The 24321-nt window shown below is 34.0% G+C and overlaps 1 protein-coding gene across 1 annotated transcript in view; it reads right to left on the bottom strand.

The window, feature by feature from the left end:
- Positions 1-24321, bottom strand: part of FMN1 (formin 1) — a 115432-nt gene that overhangs the window by 44793 nt on the left and 46318 nt on the right. The window contains exons 6-12 of the mRNA XM_042814592.1: positions 20072-20159; positions 10661-10722; positions 9828-9916; positions 5256-5385; positions 4203-4349; positions 1488-1547; positions 129-249 (exon numbers count right to left, since the gene is read on the bottom strand). Coding sequence (XP_042670526.1) covers positions 129-249; positions 1488-1547; positions 4203-4349; positions 5256-5385; positions 9828-9916; positions 10661-10722; positions 20072-20159 — 697 coding nt within the window. The remainder of the gene's footprint in view (positions 1-128; positions 250-1487; positions 1548-4202; positions 4350-5255; positions 5386-9827; positions 9917-10660; positions 10723-20071; positions 20160-24321) is intronic.

The raw sequence follows: 24321 nt of genomic DNA, 5'->3' as shown, positions 1-24321 counted from the left end.
TTCTACCACAGTGTAAAAACACTACAATCAACACTATAAACCTAATTAGCAATAAGCTAGCCTCATAAAGATCACATTTTAAATGGCTCTTAGTTGTTTGCAGAACAAATGTGAAAGTTGCCAGTTACCTTCTAGGTCTTTCTTCAGCTTCCTTAAGTCTTTTATTAGGTCTTCAAACTTAACTTGGGAGGCCTGGAAAAAATCCTGTGGTTCTGGTAAAGGAAAAATACTCTTGTCTGTTCCTGCTTCCTAAACAAACAAACAAATAGGCCTCTATGAAAATTAAATGCATTTGCAGTGAAATAAATTACTTTTCTGAAACATCATCTATAGAACAGCAAAAAATTAAAAAAAATAATTAAAAAAATTAAATAGTTCTTCCCAAAACAGCATAAATATAATTTCAGGTAAAATCCTGACCATTCTGAATGTTGAAACTTCCCGTTAGATGTTATGCAAACTGTTCAGTTTAAACTATGAAGCAACACTGAGCTCCTGAGATTTCAGTTCATTTTATATCACTAAAAGTTTAGTTATGGGATTATAAGTTTCTTAAAACAAGATAACATGAATGCCTTTTTTAATGGAACAAGTGATCTTATGCCAGAAGTTTGTGGTTTCACTCTTTCCCAATTCATTAGATATATACACACTTTATATGGATAAATTGAAAACAATATTTACATATTGCCTGGAGCACTTAGACAGATAAAAAATATATAGTTGAAAGTCTATTCAGCTTAATAAATCACATAGTTTAATGCCTTTATGGAATTCATAAGCATATATATTATTTTAGAAAAATTAAAGTATTTCAGAAGTGGAAAAACAATAACAAGCAACATTACAAGATTTAAAGTGTATCTCCGGGGGAAATCCATTAATTCAAGTGTAGAAGTGGTATTAAAAGAACATTAAAATCTTAGACTAGTGGGTTTAAAGTACACAGTACACAGATTTCAGTCTGAAATAAAGGAAAAATCATAGGTAAGAGAAAAAGTGTTTTGTGAAAAGTGAAAAAACACTTATATTGTTAGGAAGATAAGAATGCCTAGGGAAAAAAGAAAGTACAAGGGTAACATTTACATTCCTACATTCTGATCTCTAACTTCATCTCTTTCAACCAGGACACCTTGGTTAAATTGCCATCATATTCTGTCATAAGAGAGAAATCATGCTTGTCTCCCACTCTTTTTGCATCAAAACAAAATTTGCAATGTTACAGTAACCAGAACATAACAAGAAGAAGGGATTGAAGTGAAAACCTGTACAGCCTGCAACAGTCAGAGACAATTGCTTGCAAAGTATAGTTCCACAGTTAATGTAAGAATTTCCACAGTTTTATCACAGTAAATTTCAGACCTATTGAGGTCCAAAGCTATTGCAAAAAGCTAAAGAAAATAGATTTTATTTTTTGCATTAGACAAAAAAAAAAATATTAAAAAATCCACTTTTAGAGAGGCATATACAGCAAATGAGTCCTTTACCTTATCACAATGGCGTAGGTAATATATGACAACATAATCCACAAGATTAATACGATTATCCTAGGGGAAAAAACAGAATATTAAAAAGGGGTTATGGATTCATACAAATGTTAAATGTTGTATGATTAATGAAGGAATGGACGGAGCCATATTTTACTCCAAACATAAAACCAGACAGCATGTACCTGACAAGTATATTTCCTGCCCTCTTGGGTTATGGACATGAATTTTAATGCTCTCTTTTTGGAATCTCCATTTCCTTGGTCCTGCATGCAACAACCCATACATTTTGTTTTGCTGTATGTTGTTGGTAGCATAAGGTAGATCAACTAAAGAAAAAACGTAAAACTGGATCTTATACCTTACAGTATATCATTCAACAGTATTAAATAATTATAATAAAGGGAATTATAACTGGGATATCTTCAATTTCTCTTTTTGTAGTTTTTATTTTCCATATTGACAGATTTTCCATATTGACAGCTATTGGTACAAACATTTGTGAACAATGTCTAGCCTCATATATGAGGCTGTCTCACCTTCATTACAGCCTGCAACACACCACATCTTAATAATATCATACACAAGCATAACTAAGTCACTGCTGTCATGAGTAAAAACTACTCTGCTTATCTAGCAGTTGCAGGCATTACATTGCTGGCAGGTTCAGTGACAAGAACGAACTGAGGTGGCTTATGAATATTTGATTGCCCTTCTAAAGAAAAATATGCTTGTTGTTCTAGTTTCTATGTTAAACTATGAAACCTATCACTTTAGATCAAACAGTGCTTCTAGAAGACAAAATACAGAGATTCTGAAGTGAGCTATGATTTTTTTAACCTCTGTATCAAGTACTTGGCTCATGTGACAACAAAAAAACTTTATGTTAAATTAAAGATACTAAACTTTGACAGCTTACCTTAGCTCCTTGAATTTAGCTTCCTAGTAATCACATTTTTTGCTGACAATTCCCAAAAAAGGACACAACACTGTTAAATGTGTAAGACCCTCCATTCTTTCATGCAAGTACAGTCCCCAGTTGTCTGCCTATAGCAGCTGGTCTCTGTGAATTTTTATGCATTTTGCAGACTAGTCCCATTCTTCACAGTAATATAAACTAATAATGTATTTACTTTGGCTACCAAAAAAAACTATAAGTACTGTAATTTTTTATCTTGTTTTGCTAAGGAACAAGTCTCATACAGTTACACTGTACATCTGTCACTCCTTTTCATAACTCATAATTTTGGAGCATGCTAACTAAACCCGGCCAAACTGGAAAGTCCCAGAGAAGACAAAATTCTTACAGAAAAGGGGGACTAAAACTAGTACTTCATCTTACAAAAGTCAGGCAAAGTTCAGTTTTAATTTTTTTCCTTGTGGCAGCTGGCTGACCAATGAACACATGAACACCGAGAAGCTGGCCTTAAGCTTCTTTAGCTAAACAGCAGCTAAAGACAGCCCACGCATCGCCTCCATGGAGTAGGACAGAAGAAAAGTTGTTATAGGGGACAACCGAATAACTGAGGTGACGAGGAAAGTAAGAGTTAGGAGACGGAAGACATAAATACATTGAAAAAAACTTCCATAAATTTCTGGTACACTGAACAATTTATTAAACCTCGTTTTCATACTCTGCTAGTGAAGGTACTCACAGAAGAAATACAAAAAGCTCCCTAGACATACTATTTATTTGATAACGCTTGTCTCCCAAACTGAGAGCACTTCTATGTACATCCAGCATAATTGGGAACAAAAGCTTAAACTGTAACTTTCTTATAATTCAGAACAGCACTTCAAGTAAAAAAAGCGGAAGAGTTGCAGACTAGTTTTTTCTCAGCCTCCAAATCCGTACCAACAATAGCAGAAAATAACTCCTACTCTTTGGTAGTTTCCTTATCCACATAGCATCCAGGTATGCTTTGGCAGGCATGGATCTTTGAGTGGTGTTTCCATTGTCTAGATTATCTAGTACCTCGTCATCTTCCCCAGTGAAAGTTAACATTATCTCAAAAGGTGGGCACACTTTCAGGGAGCCTTGTTTTGAGTCTAACATAACTGACCAAAAATGGGCTAGTGGTTTTCAATTTTTGACAAAGTAATTTATTGCCATGTCTAAGTGTTATCTTCTGCACGCCATTCAGAATTCACGATCTACATCCATTTTACAGCCAATACAAAAAAAAAAAAAAAAAAAAAGAAAAAAAAAAGTCTGAAAATAATTTGTTGGATCTGAGACACCTTTTTGAAGTGAATTAAAATCCTCTAATTTATATATTTATATCCTTTATATGTACTTGTTTTGTGTATACTCTACACAGAAAACTCTTCCTGATATTCTTTTTTTAAACCTGATCTTGAAAAGGTTTTACTCATATGCACCTACCATAAGAACAAGACAAAAAAGGGACAGTTGTCAGAGACAACTTTAGTGGCCTGTGCTCTCTCACATTTCTCTCCGTACTGTACTTAAGTTTCCACTAATAAAATAGACACAAAGTTTTCATATTCTTAGTGGTATTGAACAGGAGAAATAGGAGATGATGGAGACATGCATATGTGCAGAAGAAAAAGATAAAATCTTGAGAGAAAGAAACTAGAATATAGTACAAAAATGCTTCATTCGTTCAAGCAGAAAACGGTAAGAAGTGAGACAAGATTAACTTCTGACAGGGAGATAATTTAAGTAGTTCTTAAGAGAAAATGAGTACTTACTCTGCTTTTGACATCCTTTAGTTTGGGGAGTATTTCCAAACCAAATCCATCAGCTTGACCTCGAGTCCTATTCCCACCATTCATGTAATTTCCAAATGCCAGAATCAAACCTAAAATCTCCTTTACACTCGTCATGTTCAGCAAAGCCTGGAAAACGGATACTAGTCTGAATTATCTGTTGGCACAGAAATCTTAATTGCTCATATGACAAAGCTTTTTAAATTTTATTTTTGCTAGACAATGTTTTGTTTCTCATGTATGCTACAAGGAAAAGAATCTAAAACTGGTATATGAATCAAATATTTAAGAGAAGAATTTATTAGACTAAAGCCGCCTAAGATACTATCTTTAACTTAATCCACATGAGGTAAATTATATACCATTATATACTATGCAGATGACAAAAAGATTAATGGAGGAAGTTTCACTATAGATTACTAAACACCCTTTAAAAAATCTTAGAGACAAAATGGTTTGTCATGAGTTTACACAATGCAGTCAAATGAAGATATGTTATTTTTGCTGCCATTGGGTTAGACTTGGTCATATTCAGCCTGTTTCTCATTGGTTCTCATGCTCTGAAAATCCACATTTCAGTTCATAGTTAGGGCAGATGTGACAGGGTTAAGGACAAAATTTCAATGCCTTAAAAGAAAAATGAAATCTAGAAACACAGTGAAGAATTAATAAATTATTTTAATTTCCATACGAAGACATCTATCTTATCAGCCAAGATCTGAATCTGACTCTCACTGAAAAAAATCAATTGTCATGTGAGCTCTTTTTAAGTAAACTGAGAGAAATGCCTCTTTCCTGATCTCAAATAAAGCCACTTTCTTATTTATGTCTCCTTTTGAAAGGTAACACTAAGTAACTACTTTTATTACCAGAATGTGCAAAAATATGGATAAAAGTAGGGATAGAGCACGGGTAGCTTATGGCAGAAAAGTTGTTCAAAAGACACTGTTCACATAATAAATAATAAAAAATAAAATAAAGTAACATCCTGGCCAGGATATAATACCGTTTGTTTAGTTTCCCATTAGGACTTACCTTGGAAACACGAGTTATGATATCAACTTTCCTGTGAACTGATGTTATCCCTTCAGAGAAAACTGACTGGAAAATAATACACTGAGCTCGTTCTGTGAAATTGGGGATCTGAGATAATTCGTATAAAAATCTGCGAAAAAAAACCAGCAAAGAAGAATACCAATGAATCATTGCATTTCATATCTGTGAAGTACATAATGAATTAAAACTGTTGTACTATAAAATACATACCTGCAATGTTCAACAATCTGTCAAAATAATTCTCACAGAATTTATAATTGCTATATTCTTTATGCTTAGTGTTTTTTATGTTGTGTGTTTAGCGGTCCTATTTATATGAAGAAAAATGCAAGACACTGGCTCTTATGACACTAACCCACTATTTATCACAAATGTCATGTCTAGCAAACAAGAGGAATCATAACACAAAGAAAAAAAAAGGCTAGGGAATCACAATCTATTTACTGCTTTTACTCGTGTGCTTTTTGCTTCACTTAAAAACATGCCCAGCAATACAGAACTCAACATATTTTTACAGAGTTATTTCATAATACAGAATGTCTACCAAGAAATCTCTTCTGATGCTCAATCACAATTGTCTTTTACTAATTTGCACCATGCTTCCAATTATATAGCAGCTTGCTTTATTGTAATGCACATACCTGTGTATTTAACTCTCAAATACTAGCAAATTATCCATCTCTCCACTGTTCAGTAAAGTTACTTTCTGTTTCTGTTCATTATTCCTACTCATCTACCCACTCTTCTCATGACTATTCCAGCTTTTTTTCTTTTAGCTCTTTAAATAAAAATAAATAAAAGTATATTTAACAATTTCAGGTCAAATATCACAAAACAAAAGCACTCAAAGATACAAACAATTATTTCCATTTTGCTTCTTTAATTTAAAATTTAAGAGTTAGACTAAATAATACAAGAAACTTTAACATTTCTTAAAATAACAAGGTTTGCATAATTTACTTTGTGGGTTTTGTGTCAAGGATTTCAGTTCTACATTTGCTTTTTTGAAACACACGAGGAAATCTTTAGGTCCAATATCACTACAAAAGAATTCTTGTATTCTCCTGTCTACAGATATTCCTAGATTCCCTTTAATGTGATGGCTTAAGGATTCTTTTACCTTACTGAACTCTGGGACATTTACTGAACTACTATTAGCTTGAATTATTATTAAATTTGTTTTAATTATTTAAAGCAATTCATCTGATTTCTTCAAACTATTTCTTTTTTTATAATAACTAATATCAATATATTTTACAATGCCTAATGCGTGCAACGTTGCTCAATACACAGTGAGTGTGTAAAAAAAATTGTAACATCCACCTGTGGATGGTGTGAAACTAGCTATCATTTTTCCTTTTTCTTTCTTGCCTTATGAGAAAATCCATTGAAAGAAGGACTGGGGAGGCCAGCCTTGGCTCCTGCATTGAAGCAGTGGGAAAAAAAGAAATGCCAAGCTGTTATTAATAAAAATGCTTCCTATTGGGAATGAATGGTATTGCCAGGAAAAAAGAAAAAGAAAAAAAAAAAGAAAAAAAAGAGGATACTTTATAAGTAATCCATGTGAGAAAAACAAAAGGAAGAAAAGCCCCAACTGCTCCACAAAAGTTCTGACATACATACATTCCAACATTTTACATTTAAAAATCAAAATAATGCATTTTCTTTTCTTGTCTTTCCTTGAAAAAGGGACTTTCATTTACTTTTCCAGTCTTTGAATACTACAGAACTATGCTGAGAATTAAAACCTTTAGCATAACAAGAAAATGTATCCAGATTTTGGAATTCAAAGTATTCACTGTAAATATCCTGACTGAACAGTTGTAACCAAAATATATCACAAAGAGGAATCTATGTTCGCAATTACTAAACCTGAGGCTATCAAAGATAAACCACCACATTCATGTGGACAGAGCTTTTTCAGAAAAAAAAGAATACTTTTAATTCAATCAGTTTTGGAATTTTAAAATGAGGAAAGTATGCTTTCGACTTAAAGTTACAATGAGATGACTGTCACATAATTATGGATTCTCATTGCTACAATTTTCATTGCCTAAAGAAAACAGAGATTTTGTAATTCATCTGTGTGAGGTCCATTTACTCCTGCAGAAATTGTAAATAAAAAATACATTCATTTAGAATTCTTTTATCCTACCAGAACCTTATAACAGAAGACTTGAAAGTACTTTCAAAGTCCTGCATATTTTCATGTAGTTAGTATAACAAAATATTATTTCAGAAGAGAAATAAAGTATGCTGTTTCTATGGTCATAAACTATACATCAGCTCACATTTATTCAGATTTGAGGAATATAAAATTAAGAAATTTTGGTGGGCTAGAAAAAGTTGCATCTTATTATTCAAACTCCTAAGGAAAACAGTTGGATTTAAACTGAAGTAAATAGAAGTTATTCGTGTGCAAAAGTCAACCAAATAGCATTAACTGGACAGAAAGCTTCATTTTATTTGCAATTATTAATAGTCCACTACTTTCTGAATTAAAACTACATATAAAACAGAACTGTTCAGTACCATATTTTGCTACCATTTCCTTAATTGTTATTTCTTCCACAGTAGCAAAGACTTCAGAGATTATATTATAACTAACAGGATCTTTTTGGAAACAAGCTAAAGCATCTGTATCCTGCTAGGAAAGCCCCATGTTGTGGCCATTATCCATATTATATTCATATAATTTTTTATTGTGCTAATGAATATTAGCATTTTAATAAGTATTATTATGAAGCATAAGTTAGGGGAATATTGTCACGTTGCTGAGATTTATTTACAGATTGTGCCAACAACAGCAAGTGTAATATGCTATAAAACAGATCAAAATCACATGTGCAGGAGAGCATTAGTGATACCAGTAATGCTTTCTTTTTGTTTGTGAATCCAAGCCATTTTAAAACGGCAATGGCTTCTGTAAGACTTTAGTGAGTTCAAGTCAATGTTTTCAGTATATGAATGTGAATGGCTAGTATTCACAACCATTTATGAAAAGTTTACTTTGCATTTTTTGTTCTGATCCTTACTAAACACATCAGGTTTACGTCCCCTAGCAAATTATTTTAACCATCCCTACAATTTTGCATTTTTCTGTCTTTAACATTTTATGGAGTTAATATGCATACACAGTTCCAATAAAACTCCAATTTGACATTTAGGCTGACTTAGAGGCTGACTTTGACAACTAAACCAGCAGCAGTTGAACTGCTGAGTTTTCAGAAAGGATGTTCCTTTTAAGGAGCACTAAAAATTTCTTACCTCTTTTTTTTCTTCTCTCTCAAAGAGAGAAGAAAAGACAAAAAGAGAGAGAAAAGGTACAAAGTGGCGGAGAAATCAAAGTAAACTGCTGTGATTAGGAGAGGATGGAAAAATAGGGAAAAAAAATAGGGAAAAGCAGCAAAACAATAGAAGACAGACACCATTGTGAGGCTTAAATCTGAAATTAAATACAAGCACTAAAATAGAATTCAGAACTACCATTTTATGATTTTTACATTGGTCAACAGTGTACAACAGCAAGAGCAACACCTAAAAATCATTTCATCCCAACGTTTCTCACTGCTCACAAAAGTCACAGTGGACAAACTGTGAAATCATCAGGTCTTCTATCAGTTTATCTTAAGCGTAGATTTTGTTTTGAGCATAGGACTTTTTACACAGATAGATAGCGATAGGGCAAGGGAGAATGGATTAAAACTAAAAGAGGGGAAATTTATATTAGATCTTAGGAGGACATTTTTTACACAGAAATTGGTGAGCCTCTGGCACAGGCTACCCAGAGACGCTGTGAGTGCCCTATTCCTGAAGGCATTCAAGGTCTGGTTGGAGGGGATCCTGGGCAGCCTGATCCAGTAGGTGGAGCCCTGTTCACAATGTGGATAAGGATGATCCTTAAGTTTTCTTCCAACCCAAGACATTCTATGGTTCTTTGATTCTTTGGAACTGCACAATATTTTGCTCTCATTCTTACAAGATTTGCATGAGCACCACTGTAATTCTAAAGAGCAAAAGGAACAAGTGGATATCACTACCTCCATATTAACAGGGGCAGAAAAGTATATGCCTACCTACTTTCATATATATATGAATGATCCTGCTTCACTGGGGTTGGAACTCAATGGTCTTTAAGGTTCCTTCCAATCCAAGCCATTCTACGATTCTATGATTCTGATTCTATGACATTCCAAAACCCTCTATCTGGGGAGATCTTCCAAGTATCAACAACCAAAAATCAGTCTGGCCCTGCTTTCACGGGATGCTAATTTTGCCTTAAATCAAGGTTTTTATAAATGAGAGAATGGAAATAGAATTTTTTATTGAATCAAGACTGCATATTTAATAAGTTCTGATGCTCAGGTAGATCTAGTATACCTGTGAATGTCTGGAAAAAGTGACAAATACAAACTTCACGTCATGCTTGAAATACAGAAAAGCTTTTAAAATTAACTAGCAAAAAACTGTATCAAAATCCTTTTTAAACATATCACCCAAGGACCACACACTACATAGCAATAAAATAGTAAGAAAAAAAAGACAACTTACTGTTCTGGTTTATCCAGAAGCTTCAGTTCCTCCTCTTTTGAAGTCTGATAATATTGCTCGATTTTTTCCAGTTCATCCTTTTGTGCTCTCTGAGTGAGTTAATATAAAGTGATTAATAACTAATTTTTAACGAAATAGTAAATTGCTAATTTACTTGCTTTTCTGCAAATAATTATATTTTCAAACACAATTAGAATGTGCAAAAGAGTGAGGCTCCTGAGGTTCCATGAGCTAGCACTGACTTATAGAATGTAGCCCTGCAAATATTGCTACAGGATGCTTCAAAGCGCTTAGATCTCAGAAGTAGCTTTGGTATTTCTTCAACCAAGTGTAAATGCATTCTTGTATACAACTTTAGAGTCAAACAGCCTAAATTAACAAACAGTATCTGTAGAGCAACTTGTCAGAACAGCAATGCACTAGCTTGAACTAACTGTTTTAGCCACTAACATCTTGAATTAGAGAACTCAGCACACAAGCAACAGGTCTTGAGTAAGGACAGTATTTTTCAGGTAGTGCAGAAGAGACAAGTGATAGGTGTATCAACCTTTGTTACTGTTACATCATTTGCAACTACATAATTTTCTCCCAGCTCCAAAAGCAGGCCCCTGGTTTGATGTTTGACTTTTAAGAAATAAGCCAATTAGAGAAATATGTATCTCATTAGGTATCTTTTGATTTTGCCTATCCAATTATTGTTAAACTCCTTAAAGACTTGTCCTACATAAGGTCTCTGGTCAAAAACTACAACTTAAAATAAAACTTAACTTGCTGCATATCTGAATTTCTGAAAGATATGGTGATTAACCACTGGCATATCTCAACCTACTTACATTTTCATATAGCGCTTCCAGTGTTTCCAAATCTACTACGGAGTCATCAACACACAGAATAGCTGTATGGGATACAATCACAAATTAGTTGGTAGAAAACATACTGCAAATTCAATCTTGTTTCCTGAAAAATATGAAAGAGATCTGACCTACTTAAAGGACATATTTATGTCCAGTTAATATCTTACTACTTTCAAATTGCATTTTCGTTCTGATTTTAAATTGCAGCACTCAGACAAGAACTTATCATAAACTGTCCCAGGAGAATGGAGTTCTACTCTCCAGTACATTCAGCAGTCAAAGCTACAACCTGCCAAGTGTTCAGCTTCTTGTGTGGCTGGCCAGTCTGGGAACACTAGATATCAGACAATGAGCAGCACAGATTTCACAGTACCATAGAAGGCTGGATGGAAAGGAACTGAGTTGGGACATTTAAATTGTCCCTGTGTGCATGGGAATCAGAATTATGAAAACTGGGAGATCTGTTTATCTTGCAGCTAGCAGTCTTGGGATTTAGACAAGTAGATAACCTTGCAAGAAAATTTAGATTGTATTACAGATTTTAAACTATCTTCACAGAGAATTTCACATTTGAGTTAACTTCATCCATCAGAAAATTACCTACAAGAAAATTTCCAGATAAAGATTTCTAAATCTTATGCAGACGCCTAAAGTGTACTTTCCAACAACAAATTAATCCCCATTACCAAATTACTTCCAAGTGCTACTACATTTGGATTATACAGTATTAGGTGCTTCTAATATTTGCAGATTCCACTACAGTTTAGGCAAAAGTATTGGCACTTGGTGCTCTTTAGTGCAGAATTCCCATAAGCTAAAATATGCACAATGGCAGACGAATACTTTTGGATGTCTTACTTATCTGGAGCACCATTTCATCAGAATTCATAAAGGGATTAGGCACAATTTCCAAACAACTGATCTATGTTTAAGTGTTACTGGGAACACTGATAAAAAAGAAAATAAAAAAAAAAATCAAGATTAAGGCCTTCACCAGTTTTCTGCAAAATCAGAGACACATTCTTTCTCAAGTACTTGGTAACTTGAAGTTTCAACAAGACTAGATTTCTTCAGGGAAACTTGACTACTTGTGAATTTAGAAGATTTTAAAAGTTCTAGCCGTATTCACAATCCATGTTCAAAAGGGCCAAGGAACACATCTTTAAATAATTATTTAAAAGTAATAAGCTTTCGCCTGCTTTTCCATCTATCCCATGATTTTATATTGTGAAATTAACCAGCTGGCTAGTAAATTTTCTCTGTGTCAGACTAATTAATTTTATTAAAAGGTCCAGTGACATTTAGAATGCTTTAAAATTTTGCCTGTCAGTTATGATTCAATCTGTTGACTTTACCTCTTGGTTAGAAGTAAAGAATTATGTGGAAGGAGGCAATATCAGGGGAAAAGACCAGCACTATCCTGAGCTATTTTTGTCTTATTTCAAAGGTTGAAGAAACCCCAAGAGCATAACCAAACATAAAACCCAAGCTACAGAGCTAAACCAAATTCTGTTTATAAAGAAAAATAATTATTGACTGAATCTATGAGATCATCTGTTGGCCCTAGCAAGACAGTTCACAAATTTAATTATCCTTTGCATTATCCAATGAAATATTAATAGAACCAAAGAAACTGGAAAAACTATTGGAAAATGGATTTCACAGTCTAATACATTTAATTTTTAGGACTTTTAAATACATATATTTAGTTCAACATTTTTCTATTGTGGTTTCTCTACATCCTATTTTGGGGTACTCTGAAATCTGCTTATGAAGAAAAAAATATTATTACTGAGTTGTTCAGAAAAGCATCTAATAGGAGATAAGTTTAACTAATAATAGAAATGCAAAACATAAGAAAGAATAAATCTTTTAAGTACAGAACTATTAGGATTAGCAAAAAGTTTGGAAAAAAAAAAAAAAACAACAACAAAAAGGCACAATAAGAACATCAAGATTTGTACATCTAACTGTCACACATCTATCAAAAAAGGCTCCCAAATCACAAAGTGCTAAATTCTGATTAACACTTCGGTCCTTAACAACGGATCTAAGAAAACAGTGTTGGTTCCAACTGACATGAGAAACTGTTTTCTATGCCAAAATGATTGAAATTAATCCAGTAAAATGGAATCTAATAAGTTAGCACATTACTGGCAATACCCGTGCAGATGGGGCACAGTTAAAAATCTAGCTGTATTAATTCAATGATAGTTTGACATCTCAGGATGTTACTACATGTAGGGTCACAATTCCAAAAAGTCAGAAGTACTGCCAAAATCTACAGCAGACTCATTTATTTAATCTTTCTTTCCTTTTGTCCTTCTAGCTCTTTACACTCAAGCTGATCAAGCTTAACATAAAATGCATTTGTTGCGGAACACAAAAATGAAAATGTAAAATTACAAAAATTGGTCATTTAAAAAAAAAAACAAACCCACGCGCACATTGATTTTAAAAGCTGGAAGGAATCCCCCCAATTCACAGGTGTCTTGATATTCTTCATATTCTTAAAATAAGCGTGTGCAGTACATTCACAGTATGCTGTGTAAATTAACTTTGGGGCAGATGAAAAAAGCCTATTACACTAGATCAAAGAAACTAATTATTTTACTTTCTTTTCTTAGAACTGAAAGAAAACTTCTTATTTTTTCAGTTAAAAACAAAGCCAAGCTTTAATCATGTGTATTTTAATATAATTAAAAATTAATATGAATATGCAGATAAAATAAGTTTTCAAAACCCTCTTCCAGATACTGTGAATTTAATCATGACACTTAAATGTATTACATTTCATTATATCAAGACTCATATAAGTGTAAGTAATAAAGGTGAATTATCACAAATCTACAAAAGAGGCTCCAAAACAATTAATAGCGATTACAATATCAATCATCATTGGTGTTTTTTACTTTTATCTTGCTTTCTAGTTAGCTGTCTTCCTTACACTGTCAGTTCAGTTAGAATATTTCACCTACACCTCACAATATGTCAAAAGGAAGTAGACTCATGCTGTGAAAAGCTGGTAATTTTATTGGGTTCCTCTACCTTTAAAAAATCTGTTACTTGGCCAAGTCTGGTTTCTGAGATCCTTTCTTGCAGGGAAATTGAGGCAAACATTTTTATGTGGCCTATGGTGTCTGCTCACAACAAGAAGAATTTATATACACAAGGATCATTAGTGCAGGGTTGCACCCATTAGGATATAATAACCGTCAGCTAGGACAAAAAACAGATCTGCATCATGCATTCAAACTAACAAGCACACATAAAAATACTTGCCAACTACATTTCACATACTAAGAGTATTGCTTCAAACATAAACTTTTACCAAAGGCTTTAACAGACTCTTTTAAAAACGTATCTAACTGTAAAAAACAGATTCCCTACCAGCACAGATTTTTCACATACTCTATTTTATCACTTCAAAAATGTAAACCAAAGAAAAGCTGAGAACTTAAAGCATACTGTCTGCAGTCTACATACAAAAGTAGATCTTAAAGATCAAACATAAAAAGGTATCTCTTCTTAACTTGCTTAAATGCCAACAGTCTTAAGACTGTCTCTGATATACAGCCTCACTCCTATTATGCACATTTCAGTTAAATCAGGATTTAATTCCTGATGACAGAACTTACATATACTTAGCAGTATTAAAACACTTAAAATGACAATTAAACTATGAAATATGAAGAATTTATCTTAACTGACCTCTAATGATAGAACAGAAATATGCTATTTTAATAAAAAGCGCTTGACAAAATTTCATTCATTTGCCTGAAGTACCTGACTTTTTAATGTACTATATTCTGCACAGTAAGGCTTAATATCATGTGAACATGAAGCCTATCACCTGGACAGCTAAATGAAAATGTTACTGATCTAGTCAACTAGAAAGGGATTGTGACAGCTAAATAGAAATACCCGTTTTGCAAAACTGCCTAAAATATCAAAATTGTTCCAGTTTACTTCTGACTGATTTGGTGTTTTGAACTCATTTAAAGATTTTCTCCAACATTTAACTATAATGTAACACAAAAACATTAAAATACACAGTACTAAGAAGCACTACATGCAAGCTGTAGCTTTGGAAGAGTAAGAAAACGCAACTGCTGCAAGCAAGAAGACGCGAGCAAAAGACTCTGGCACTAAAGTTAGCCTACCCACATTAGACTGGATGCCCAAGGCAGATGCACAAAAACATATGTTGTGAATTTTCCAGAACAAAGAAAACAACTTTTAAAGGAAATTACTTCCCTGCTTCTGAGATGGGTATGGAGTCATCTCTGTGCTTTGTACATAATATATAGAATGCATAGAAAGCATGTATTCTGTATAGAGGAAAAAGTCACACAATTTCAGAACAGTTTTAACTTTTATAAATCTTTGTTCCCATTTCACAAATGCTTTAGGTGAAATGTCCTAGCATTCTTTTCATTTAGTACAAGTAAGAAAGACTCCAAAAGCATCTATCCTTGAACAGAGATATTTTCAAAATATAAGGAGGAAAAGAATTATGAAGTCATTTGTGCCACGTGATATGCTTAAAACACAGGTGGGGATTCAGAAATTCTGAGCACACTAAGGTTTGCAGATTAGACTTGCTCTGGAAGAATATTTTGCACGGTGCATTTAAGGCACAGATAGACCATGGGGTGTTGAGAAAACTGCCTGATTAAAAATGATACTGTTCTTTACAGCTTAGATGTGCCATAAGCCATATATTGCATCAGGAATATGCAGGATATGTAGCCCAGTTATATAAACTGGCATGACCTCTCAGTGAAGGAAGACTACATAGAAGACTACCATTGCACAACAGTACTATAATCGTGCTCTTTCTAGATAATTGGTCCCCTGCAACATGAAAAAATATTGAAGTATATTGGCATAGCAGTTACTTGCATTGTCCATCACCAGAATTTCCCATAAAGACAAATATACAAAAGCAGACGGCACAAGCCAGGTTTTGTAACAAAATCGATTTTAATCCATTCCATCTAAATGTGATTTATGTTCTCTACTATCTTCAAAGCATAATGTGTCTCTGCATAGTTCACATTATCTGTGAACACAAGTATGTTTCAAATGCACAATAAACACACTAGGTCTCCATACATGCTATCATAGGTTGTCCAGTGCTCTTCTGATTTAATACATAGAATCTTAGTCATGACACTTAATTGCTTAAAGCCTAGGAAATAAAAATTATTTTTTAGTCACTATGACATTTAGTCATAATGCCAAAGATCAGTCTTCAACTTTCTCTTTTCTTTGCCATACAAGCTAAGTTCTGGCACCATTAAAGTGCTACTACATTGAACATTTCCCTGGGCAAATGTGCAAGCAAAGCCTGCAGCTGTTTTGCATGAATTAAAACAGCACTTTTTAGTCACAAATAGTGTAATGGATTATAAAGCATGCATCTTTTGTGATCCATTGCATTTCATTGATTTGGTCCCTAAGAAAACATGCCAGTATGTAAGAACAGCTAATTAATCTGTTCTAATGGAAATAGGAGGTATTAGACAATGAATTATTACCAGCAATACACAGAAGCAGAACTTCTGGTGCTCTGCAAGTTTAGTGAAAAAAAAAAAGTAGGTATTATGGGAGTAGGGATTGATTTGAGAGAATCACTCTTTTCAACACAGGCATCTAAATTTTATCTACATCCTGCTTTCTGTTACTAAAACTGTTTTTCATCTGGGCTGCCTCTCAATTTTGTGACTGTCCTCCTGAACAACTATCATGGGAAGTCAGCCCAGATGACCTAAATTACAGAAAAGATTATTATTATTTGCTTTCTAGTCTACTGCTATTGCTAATGGGAAATACTGATTATACATGTATGCAAAGATCCTCTGTGGGTCCCAGCCACTTACTGACTACTACACAGGGAACTGCTTGAGTAATGGAACATTGGTCAATAAGCGGTTGGGACCTACAGAGGGTCTTTGCATACATTTATAAACAGTATTTCCCATTAGAAACAAAACTGAATCTTCTCACTATGGAGTGAGTCATAATATTTTAACAGCAAAGCCACACAAGTAGTCTTGAGACACAAGTTTGTCTCTCAAGCTGTTGTGTTTCAGCTGAACAATGACAGAAAAAGTAAGGCAGAAGTACACGGATGTGAAAAGGAGTTATACTACTGTCAATGTGTAATATTATAGCATGTTCCACACCTAACAGCTGATTTCCACTATTCATCATCTCTAAAAAAAAAAAAAAAAAAAAAACAACACCACAGAAACAATGACTTCAAAATAATAATATCAAGCCTATGCACAACTTTATTATTATCTCTATTTGATTTTAAAATATAAATGCAGATTCAATAAAGCTTACTGAGACAGACAGATATTCTGTCTGTTTCTTTGGCTCAAGAAAATAATATTATTAATAGTAGTCTAACAAGAAACTATATTACCATCTTCAGTACCAGATTCATCATTAAAATTTGTTAGTGTTCTCAGAATATTGCAACACAAGGTGGGAAGGATTACTCTTCCTCTTCCCCCTACTAAATACTGTGTATCTTGACAGGTGCAGCATAGTAACATAAACTTTCCTTCTGCATCATATAAGTGCCAGTACTACACAAAATGTTGATTCAATTTTACCCTGTCTTCTCCCTAGATGATACTCAGATACAGCAAGAATTTAAATTTATCTGCAAAGGATGAACTTCATTCCCTCAAACAAACACGTGTGAGAGATTCTCTTCCTAAACTGTGGCATCTGGCTCATTATCAAATGCGAAGTGAAACATCTGTGTGCCAGATATGGCCACTGATTTGTTTTGCACTGCTGAGCTATCTAAAGAATATGCTGTGAAGCTATTTACTCCAGTCTGAGAGAATATTCCTACAAATGCAGAAGTCCCACAGCATTTTAGGGAAATACATATTTTTTTTTCTTGTGACTATTCTTGTTTTCCTCGCGATTCTCTAATTTTTGCATTCCTCTGTGTGCATATCGCAATTCTTCACTAAGTAATTTGGGGACAGTTTTCCTAGAACTGCCACTTAGTCCGTTATAGACAGTAAATTCATTTCTACATGGATTTTTAAGAAACATGGTCAAAACAACTTGAAATAAAATTAGGTACCTTTTTTTTTATTTTTTTGGCATTCCAATTCCATTTCTTTCAAGTTTTTTAATTCTCTGTTGCAAGCTGGAAAAGACAAGTAACTTCTCTCTCCCTCTTGTGTACCAAATTATGCAATGTAATGTGGTTTGAAAAGAGGGATGAGTGCTTAATTATCAAGTTTCTCAAAGGTAACCATTTTTAACTCTACTTTCTAAAAATAATAATAATAAAATAATCCAAAACAACCACCTTTTGACATTCTGTACCAAATGATAATATTCTTTTTTGGGTAAAATGTTGTCAAGAGTGTATCATGGCCTGTTTTTGTTACTAACTATAGCAGCTCTTAAAGAATTTGTCTGCCAATAGACAGGACTTCATAGAGACTAAATTAAACAGATAATATGGGATAAGTAGACACTAGAAGCATTACATATACTGTTGTCTTCATTATAGTACACATTTCTAAAGGTTCTTTCTACAGAACAGATGTAGATGCTTTCCTTGAGTCTGTTCCCAAGACAGAATCTACACCTCTATCTATCCACAGATCTCGATTAGAGCCATTCATACTAGTTTGAATATTTCCTATTTTTTCTTTAGATGTCCATAAGCTGTATTCCCAAATCCCCTCCCCCCCCCCTTTTTTTTTTAATCTCCTAGCTGTTCCCATAACCAAGCAGCTGCATATCCTATTGGTGCCTTGAGCAACACACGTGGTGACAGGCCAGTCATTTGCTACCTCTCAGAATAGAGAGGGTGATGAGTTACAAACTTTTCTTCAGTGGCAGCACTTGTTTCCGTTTCTCTTTTCTACCAACACTCTAATTTTCATTTAACTTGTGGGACTATATTAACAGTGTCTACAACTACAATCAGAGTAGTTCTGTTCTGCAGACAGAAACAGCCCATACGCTGTACACAGTTCAGGGAGCTGTAGTTTTAACTAGCTCACCGCTGTGCACTCAAACAGCTCCACAATGCTCTGCATACACAGCAAAGAGGAAAGCTTCAAAAGTTCATTGCTTATTCAAACTTAAATGCTAGTGTATATACATAAAAACATTTTGAATATTTATGCTTTTATCTTAAATTGGGCATAAATTGGCCTGAGGACTTCAAAAGCTGCAGAAGAATGGCAAACTGACAGATAGCTACAGATATGTATGTTGCATTCACAATGCCTTATTTTAGGAGAACATAATGGCATGGAAAACAGAAAGCCTTTCTGAATACTATAAGAACTACCCTGTTTTTATATTGCAGTTGCTATCCTATCCTATGCTGCTATAATTCCTGACGGTAAATTATTCAGATCTTTAATATTTAATATTTTTTCTCCATCTCATTCTAATACCTTTCACACAATACTGGCAGGCATAAAGTTGTTTCTTCTTCTTTTTTCCCCTCCAATCCAAAAGCCATCTGTTAGCCCTTGTGCTTTTAAAGTGTTAGATGCTCAAAGGCTCTTCTGAAATTAACAATAATCAATGCCAGCAGCATCTCAACACTCTACTCAGCATTTGCATGTGATGGAAGGAAAACAATAGCAAAAAGGAGACATCAACTTGAATTCTTCCAGCAGTTGTTTTAAATGGTGGATATTTTCTTTTTTTTTAATGTGAAAAAGAAATAAACATTATCCTTAAACAATATCTTTTAAAATCCAGAACATAAGCAGAATCTGAATTACCCCAGGGTTCTGAAAAATCTTCATTTCTCTACAGTTGTAGTGCCAAACTCAGATAATTTCTACCAGTGATGGAATTTATACACCGAGTAGCCCAATGCTTTCAAAAATGCCATGCAGTAATTATCTTCTTGATTGCTGCATGGTAGCTGCATCAGTTTCAAATGTGCATTTCATGTTGCTAATGAAACAAAATGCAAATATTCAACAAACGCATACAAGCATGTTTAAAGTCCTAAAAACTTGTATAGAAAACCAATATTGAGTTTTTGTCCATGTGAAACTTGCTTAAGCAAAAGGTGTGCAGGAATATGGAACCACCTTGAGAAAACACTGTACTGAAAGTGACATATGAACTGAAAAGGGACAGGAGTTGTACCAAAATTTGCTTCTGGTTATTTAGTTGAAACTTTTACCTATACAGGAATATGCTGGAAGAAGAATTCTTCAGATACAATAAAGGGGACCATACTTGAAGTACATACTGTAAGAAATTCTCTGAGTGGTCCCATGAGAAAAAATCTATGTATATATCATACATTATAGTATACAATGTATATACAATGTATGATACTATGTATATATCATACATACTGCTTACCTTGTTGAATATCCTTCATCTCCAGGTGCAAACTGGATATTAAAATTCCCACAGTTTGTGATCGCTTTCCATCCAACAATTTGATAATCTAGAAAGATAATTCAAAATTATCTGAGATCAAATAAACATTCTGCAGATTCTTCATTCCCATAAACTCACATAACTTTGAGTTAAATTGAATGTTTCTCGAAACGTTCATATTTAATAAATGAAGCAGTAGAGTCTATCTCATCTTGAGCTTGGCACTTTAATGAATACCTGATATATGTAAGCTTTAATTCTCACCACATCAGCTCTTACTTGAAGCACACTATTAAGAAGTAAAACTGAAAGTGCATCAAATCCTTATTCTGGAAGATAGTTTTTAACCCGTCTCCTTAAGCTCACTGGGGCAAAACTAAGGTATCATAGAATCATCAAATTACCAAGTTTGGAAAAGACTTCTAAGATCATCCAGTCCAACCATCCACGTATTACCAATATTTCCCCACTAAAATCATGTCTATTAGTACAACATCTAAATGTTTCTTGAACACCTCCAGGGACTGTGATCCAACCATCTCCCTGGGCAGCCCATTTCAGTACCTGACCAGTCTCTCAGAGTATTCTTTAGATACTCAGAGTACATTACAGATGCCTTCGTTTATCTCAGAGTTGATTTTTCAGTAAGAGTACATTTTACTCTGTTTGACAGAGATTCATCTCTTGACCAAAGAGAATTGGAGATATGTTTTCTCGTGCACTTCCCAGCACTCCTTCTGGATCAGTATGGGTTATTGAAAGGATTCCTTTCACTTGTGTCTGACTGTGCTTCTTCCTCCCCTTTGACAATCCAAATGAATTAGAGTTTTGTTCATAGTTTGGGTAACAGATACTTGTTAGTATAATAACTAACATTTAGGCTGTAATCTTTCAGATGTTGAGTGGAGAGAAGAGAAGGAAATCAGATCAGGGAAACCTTGAGGAAGTTATGCTGATTAACCTGCTGATTAAAATTAGTGATACTGATATTGATCAGTAAAATAAATAAAGTCATACAGGAAAACTGTCAGGATTTTAGAAATGTAGTTCAGATGTCAGAAGAGACAGATATGATATGTGAAACTTGTATTCTGAACAAAATTTCCCCATCGTGATTGCACTATTTGTATGTGCAATTTTGATTTATTTTTTAAGCAAGATAAGATAATCACATCACAAAATGCAACACAGACGTGAAGTTCTTGAAAATAAGAAAACGTTCATATTCTAGCAGCTGGCTTAATTTGTAATGCAAATGAACAAATGCTACTTTGCTAACAGTTTCCTTTCCCTCCGATATTGTTACAGATGTTCACATTACAGACAGCTAAATGATAAAACTCATACTAATTTAAACGTTTCCCATGGGTTTTATAAGACTTAGGAACATTTAACTGTGCTGCTACCTAGTTATTCACCTATATAGAAGTTGTAGCTGAAAATACAGGAAAAAGAGAAGCAATAGTAACATTTTTTCCAGAAAAAAAACATAGTTACTACTTGTAGGGTTGTGAAATTGGACAGGATATGAGTAAGTACAAATACAGGCTTTTGTCTTCAACAAAAATCAGACAAAAATCTTGTTTTATGTCTTTGGTAGAAACTTAATTTAATGAAATTATGTTAGAATGGATGTCACATATTATCTGCCAAAATTGGGAATTTGAGACTTTGAAGGTTAAATTTGCAGCAATTATACTGGACATCAACAAAGGAATACTGTTTTTACACTATTTAAAATATTTTCTTCAAATGAAAAAACAAAATCAGGCCCCTAACTCTCAGAATACATAATTATACATGGTGACTTGGCTACAAGTTACAAGAAATGAACACTCTCTAAGTACTTCATCCTGTTAACTGCAATTTTTCAGAGTAACTACTATAAGTAACTACTCAGTTTATCATGGCCATTTCTGAAACTTCAAGTGAATTTGCTGAGCTCCTCAACACATTAACTTCGTACAGGGATAATTACAGGCTTGACTAGTATGCAATTTGTATTGCATTCACTGACCTCCAAGTTGACCTTGTTCAGGGGCAAATTCATAGGTTGTCATAAACCCTATTTAGATATGCCTAGTTTGAGACAAAATCGTTCCAGGCTACAGCCGTTATAGACAGTATGACATTTCAAATAAATCTGTTATTTTTAAATGCTAAAATATTATTAAATGTAATCAAACTAACTTCCATTGCTTAGCAAGACTTACTCCTTAGAAGACTAGTACAGTAAATTTAGAGAAGAGCTCCTATAATTTTAAAAGCTAAAGTAAAGATTCATGTTTTAAAACATCCAACCAACAGTATATTAACAGGCATTTTAGACAAATGTACACATGGTCACAATTACCAGCCATCAAACTAGACTCTGACTACCTGAAATGGCTTCAACAACGTGAAATCTCTAAATGGAGGCTAATATTTTATTCATTAGAGAGCAAATAGAAATAAGACAACAGAATTGCTCAAACTGGGCAGTCATAATATTGGGAAATTATACAGGACTTTTGTTACAAACTTTAAAACTAATGTGCATCTAGAAAAATCAGCACTAAACCAGAACATATTGTCCAAAATAGCCATTTCACACCAAATAATGCTTATTCTGGAGGAGCCACTGAAGGGAATTACATGTGTGTATGAATTCTAAATGGAAAGGAGATACAAAAAATTCTTCAGTTTTCCAGCTCATAAAAACCATAAGGCAAATAAAATGGAAGTTTGTAAAGACTGCATTGAACTATTTAGTCTATGCTTTTAAAAGACAAATCACTGCTCACCTCTCAGCATATTGTGACTTGCTTTTAGCTGGCAGTGACAGGCAAGCAGCTAAGATCCAGCTGACGGCAGCTGATGCTGCTATGCCAGCTGGCAGGGTTTGCCAGCTGCCTGCCGCTCCCAGACGATGAATGTGTCGGTGTAATGGATGCAGCATCTAATGGCTCAGGGACAAAACTGTAAGTGCCAATGCTAGTTCATTTAATTCACTGACCCGTAACATTATTTGCTCAATGTGGTGTTCCCAGAATGTTTTTTAACATTATTAAGTTAGTTGATCTGCTTTAGACAAGTGTCTCTTTTATACCTTTCAATATTTATCATACAATGTAAAAGTAGAGACATAGTGAAGCTTCAATACATTCATAAAGTAATCTGTCATTCCTCTTAAAATGTGTTTCTCTAGTGTAGCAAGAAACATATTTCATTCAATATTATATGGCAGACCCACTTTTGTCTAAGTTTAATGTCTACATTCTGTGCACGACACTTACTGGTGCAGCACAGATTCAGTTTACTTTAGTGATTAAGAGCTAAATCCTTCCTCCTGCTGGTGCAAGGATTCTTTCCATAATATTTAAATTTTGTGAGAGAAACCATAAGCTAAAAAGCTGTTCTAGATATCAGAGTGTTTTCCTTCATTCCTTCTCATTAACTTTTATAGTGAAGTCAATAGCCTGGACCCATAAGTAGCCTGCTGAAACCCTGTTCAAATGGAGGAGGAATATCCTGCACAAGAAGCAAATATGTCCCTCCAGCATTTTTACATAAACACCCCAAGACTACCAATAAAATTTCAGAACCTTAAGACCATATATTATGCCTTATCAAAGAAGAGCCATATTTAACTATTTTATATTTACTTGGATGAATCAGTTTAAGATCTTATCCATGTTTTTAGTATTTTAAGATGTGTATTTCTAACTAAACTTCTCTAACTTCATCTATCGGATGAAGAAATTTTTTTTTATCCATTTTCTAAATGTCAAGCAACTGGCAATGTTTCAAGACAAAAGTGGTAAAAAAAAAAAAAAAAAAAAAAAAAGCTGGCAAAAAACTTAATTCATTTTCTTTATTCCTACCAAAACCATAAAAACAAACAGAACCACAAAGATAGATGTTTACCCCTCATGGATACTTTTCCCATCCTACACAACAGAGGAGCTCTGCGGTAAGTAAGAAATGCCGTATTCATTCTTCTCAGCACAGCCCAAATCATAAAAAGAAAGGGAGAGTGCCTTGTAAGAGTGTGCACTAGCATTCTGCTACTTTTACTTAAGTTTGCATGCTGTTTATTATCTTATGCAGAATGTTGAAGACAGTCGTGTTTCAACCTTGCAAAGCATCCAACATTTTCTGCAATAACTGCTCTTCTTGCGGAAACACAAAGTTCATTAATTTAAATTCCTCATTTAGTTAGATGGACAAAAAACTTGCTGACAGACATA

The sequence above is a fragment of the Centrocercus urophasianus genome, unplaced genomic scaffold, assembly GCF_019232065.1.
Source record: "Centrocercus urophasianus isolate 14NV4802_14NV808 unplaced genomic scaffold, USGS_Curo_1.0 seq_14, whole genome shotgun sequence".
In the NCBI taxonomy this organism is placed as follows: Eukaryota; Metazoa; Chordata; class Aves; order Galliformes; family Phasianidae; genus Centrocercus; species Centrocercus urophasianus.
Note: the sequence above shows the minus strand (reverse complement) of the source record. Positions and strands in the feature narration are given on the sequence as shown.